The sequence below is a fragment of the Nelumbo nucifera genome, chromosome 7 (genome assembly GCF_055504915.1).
Source record: "Nelumbo nucifera cultivar China Antique chromosome 7, China Antique-T2T, whole genome shotgun sequence".
Lineage (NCBI taxonomy): Eukaryota > Viridiplantae > Streptophyta > Magnoliopsida > Proteales > Nelumbonaceae > Nelumbo > Nelumbo nucifera.
In genome coordinates this window covers 14,822,832-14,825,880 of record NC_142655.1, presented here as the reverse complement: position 1 = coordinate 14,825,880, position 3,049 = coordinate 14,822,832, and the positions used below count along the sequence as shown (strand labels likewise).

Here is a 3,049-nt window from a genome sequence, read left to right as displayed (position 1 = left end):
ACCTGAAGAAAAAACCTATAATACATCAATTGATATGAACCCAGCAGAACTTTCGACGTTGGAGGAAGTACTGGCGTACATCGTGTTTCCAATTGGATTCGCTGCAATTCCCATAGTGACAAGTACCAGCATACCACGTTGTCTGCATCTAAAGAATAGATTTGTATATTATAGGCCATCACCGTGAGGAGCTCCATGAACCTGAAGTTTACGATCGTCTTTCTGCATATAGTACACGATTGTCGAGGAAGATAATGAACAGTGGCATTGTCTTTATTTTATATTTTTCCAGACAAGTACCTCGTTTTATTTATTATTTAAAAATAATATTTTTTATTGATACCCTTATCTTATCTGCTATGATCCCTAACCTGAAATCAGCTTTTATTACCTCTATCCGTTAGGGCGTTAGGTTGGAGCATGTATTTTGTCCTTTCCCATCCAAGTAGATGAAAGAAGAAACCACGTGCCGAACTTCCACCCTTCCCCAACCTTCTCACTCTATATTATAACCTGGCCCCGACGCCCCTACACACCAGACCAGACCAGACCAGCCGTGTTACAGTGCAGCTGACACAAAGCCGCAATAAGCATGGCTTTCGACATAGTCCTTGCTCGCGAGCTTGTCGCAGCGTCTATCCTCTTCTTGGTTACACGCCTTTTCATACGTCGAGTCATCTCCAAGCCACGAAAGCTTCCGCCCGGCCCCAAAGGGTGGCCGATCATTGGGGCGCTCCCACTGCTAGGCGGCATGCCCCATGTCGCACTAGCCCGAATGGCCAAGCAATATGGCCCCGTCATGTACCTCAAGATGGGTACTTGCGGAATGGCTGTGGCTTCAACGCCGGACGCTGCCCGTGCATTCCTCAAGACCCTCGATCTCAACTTCTCCAACCGCCCCCCCAATGCAGGAGCCACTCACCTTGCCTACAACGCTCAGGACATGGTCTTCGCCGACTACGGACCGAGGTGGAAATTGCTACGTAAACTGAGCAATCTACACATGCTCGGTGGCAAGGCCCTTGATGACTGGGCTCAAGTAAGGACCATTGAACTAGGCCACATGCTCCGGGCCATGAACGACGCATGCCGCCGAGGCGAACCAGTTGTCGTTCCGGAGATGCTAACGTATGCCATGGCCAACATGATAGGGCAGGTCATACTTAGCCGACGTGTGTTTGCGACCAAGGGGTCGGAATCTAACGAGTTCAAGGACATGGTCGTGGAGCTGATGACAAAGGCCGGGCTATTCAACATCGGCGACTTCATTCCATCGATTGCTTGGATGGACTTGCAGGGGATCGAAGGGGGGATGAAGAAGCTGCACAAGAGGTGGGACGGCCTCATCTCGAAGATGATATTCGAGCACAAAGCCACGGCTCACGAACGCAAGGGAAAGCCAGACTTTCTTGATGTAATCTACGCCAACAGGGATAACTCGGACGGAGAGAGGCTCACTGAAACCAACATCAAGGCCCTACTATTGGTATGAAATATGAATATGATGTTCTCACGCCACCACTTGCATCTAGCTTCATCTATGTATATATATATATATATATATATATATGGTTTCTCGTTATCTCATTTATTGTTTGCGTAATGCGTAGGATATTTGTGTTAATTCCGGCATGTGGGTTACAGCAACAAATTATCCCTAAACATTCTTTAATTTTCTATATAGCTTTTTACAGTTCTTTAGCTTACAACTTAATTGCTTCATTAATTAATTCTTATTACGTTTGGTAGAATTTGTTCTCGGCCGGGACGGACACATCATCGAGTATAATCGAATGGGCGCTGGCGGAGATGCTGAACAACCCCAGCATTCTGAGACGTGCACATGAAGAGATGGATCAAGTGATCGGCAGGAACCGCAGGCTGGAGGAATCCGACATAGCCAAGCTGCCATACTTACAGGCCATCTGCAAGGAAACATTCAGGAAGCACCCGTCGACGCCGCTCAATCTCCCAAGAGTAGCGATCGAAGCATGCGAGGTGAATGGGTACTACATACCCAAGGGCACAAGGCTGAGTGTCAACATATGGGGAATTGGGCGGGACCCAGTCGTGTGGGAGAACCCCCTGAGCTTCACCCCGGAGAGGTTCTTGAGCGGCAGAAATGCAAAGATTGATCCTCGTGGAAACGACTTCGAGCTGATCCCGTTTGGAGCAGGAAGAAGGATATGTGCAGGGACTCGAATGGGAATTGTGCTAGTGGAGTACATACTAGGCACACTCGTGCACTCGTTTGACTGGAGAATGCCAGATGGGGTTGAGCTAAACTTGGACGAGGCCTTTGGGTTGGCTCTCCAGAAGGCTGTGCCGCTCTCAGCCATGGTGACCCCTAGATTGGCCCCTACCGCTTATGCCGCTTGACCCCGGCCCCGCCCAGTAATTAACAAGCTGCATGTTAATAATCTGGCTTCATAATCGATCAGCCACTTATTCTATGGAGGTCTAGCTCTGCTAATAAGTTCTAATCTCTCGTGGTATTTTATAAGAGGGCTGGATGGTTGTCCTGCATTTCAATTTCTTGTTCTTTATTGCTTTTTGTTGGATTCAGTTTCGGTGCTATAAATGGTTCTCTAGTCATAATTAATGACCTTTTTTTATGACTAATCGAACTAAAGTAAGTAAACTAATAATTAAACAACCATAGCCCCGAGCACTTACATTGGTGCTTCAACGTGTAATGAAGTTCATAGCCCCGAGAAATTAATAATTAATGTGTTGTTCTCTGAAAAAGGGTGGTCTTGTTTAGAATCGTACCATTTTTCATTTTCTGTTTTGAGAATGGCGACAGTGCTCTCCATTATTTGGCGTGTTATTCATTTTTTACCTGTGACTATTGATTGTGAAACTGATGTTTGTCCTTTCAAAAAAGCAATAGACAAAGTTACTTTGTGCCAATCAACAAACAATGTTTCCTTTTTTTTTTTGTGGTAAAGATAAAGTTATATTAATCAAATGTATGGTGGCCAGGGGTCACTCACCACAGGCTTTACACGTAGTCTTCACATCTCTCATTTTTCATACTCGTAAAATA

The 3,049-nt window shown here is 45.9% G+C and overlaps 1 protein-coding gene across 1 annotated transcript; it reads left to right on the top strand.

Annotated features, from left to right (window-relative positions):
- The first annotated feature begins 523 nt into the window (after window positions 1-523).
- On the top strand, window positions 524-2,748 carry LOC104590491 (flavonoid 3',5'-hydroxylase 2-like). Its single transcript, XM_010249177.3, has 2 exons — window positions 524-1,486; window positions 1,750-2,748. Exons 1-2 carry the CDS (start codon window positions 593-595, stop codon window positions 2,377-2,379), a joined length of 1,524 nt encoding a protein of 507 aa, XP_010247479.1. The 5' UTR covers window positions 524-592; the 3' UTR covers window positions 2,380-2,748.
- The last annotated feature ends 301 nt before the right edge of the window (window positions 2,749-3,049 follow it).

Excerpts from the sequence above, each read along its gene's own strand:
- LOC104590491 (XM_010249177.3), top strand. The coding sequence starts at position 593 with ATGGCTTTCGACATAGTCCTTGCTCGCGAGCTTGTCGCAGCGTCTATC. Across the intron at positions 1,487-1,749 it reads ACATCAAGGCCCTACTATTG|AATTTGTTCTCGGCCGGGAC; the intron begins GTATGAAATATG and ends TACGTTTGGTAG.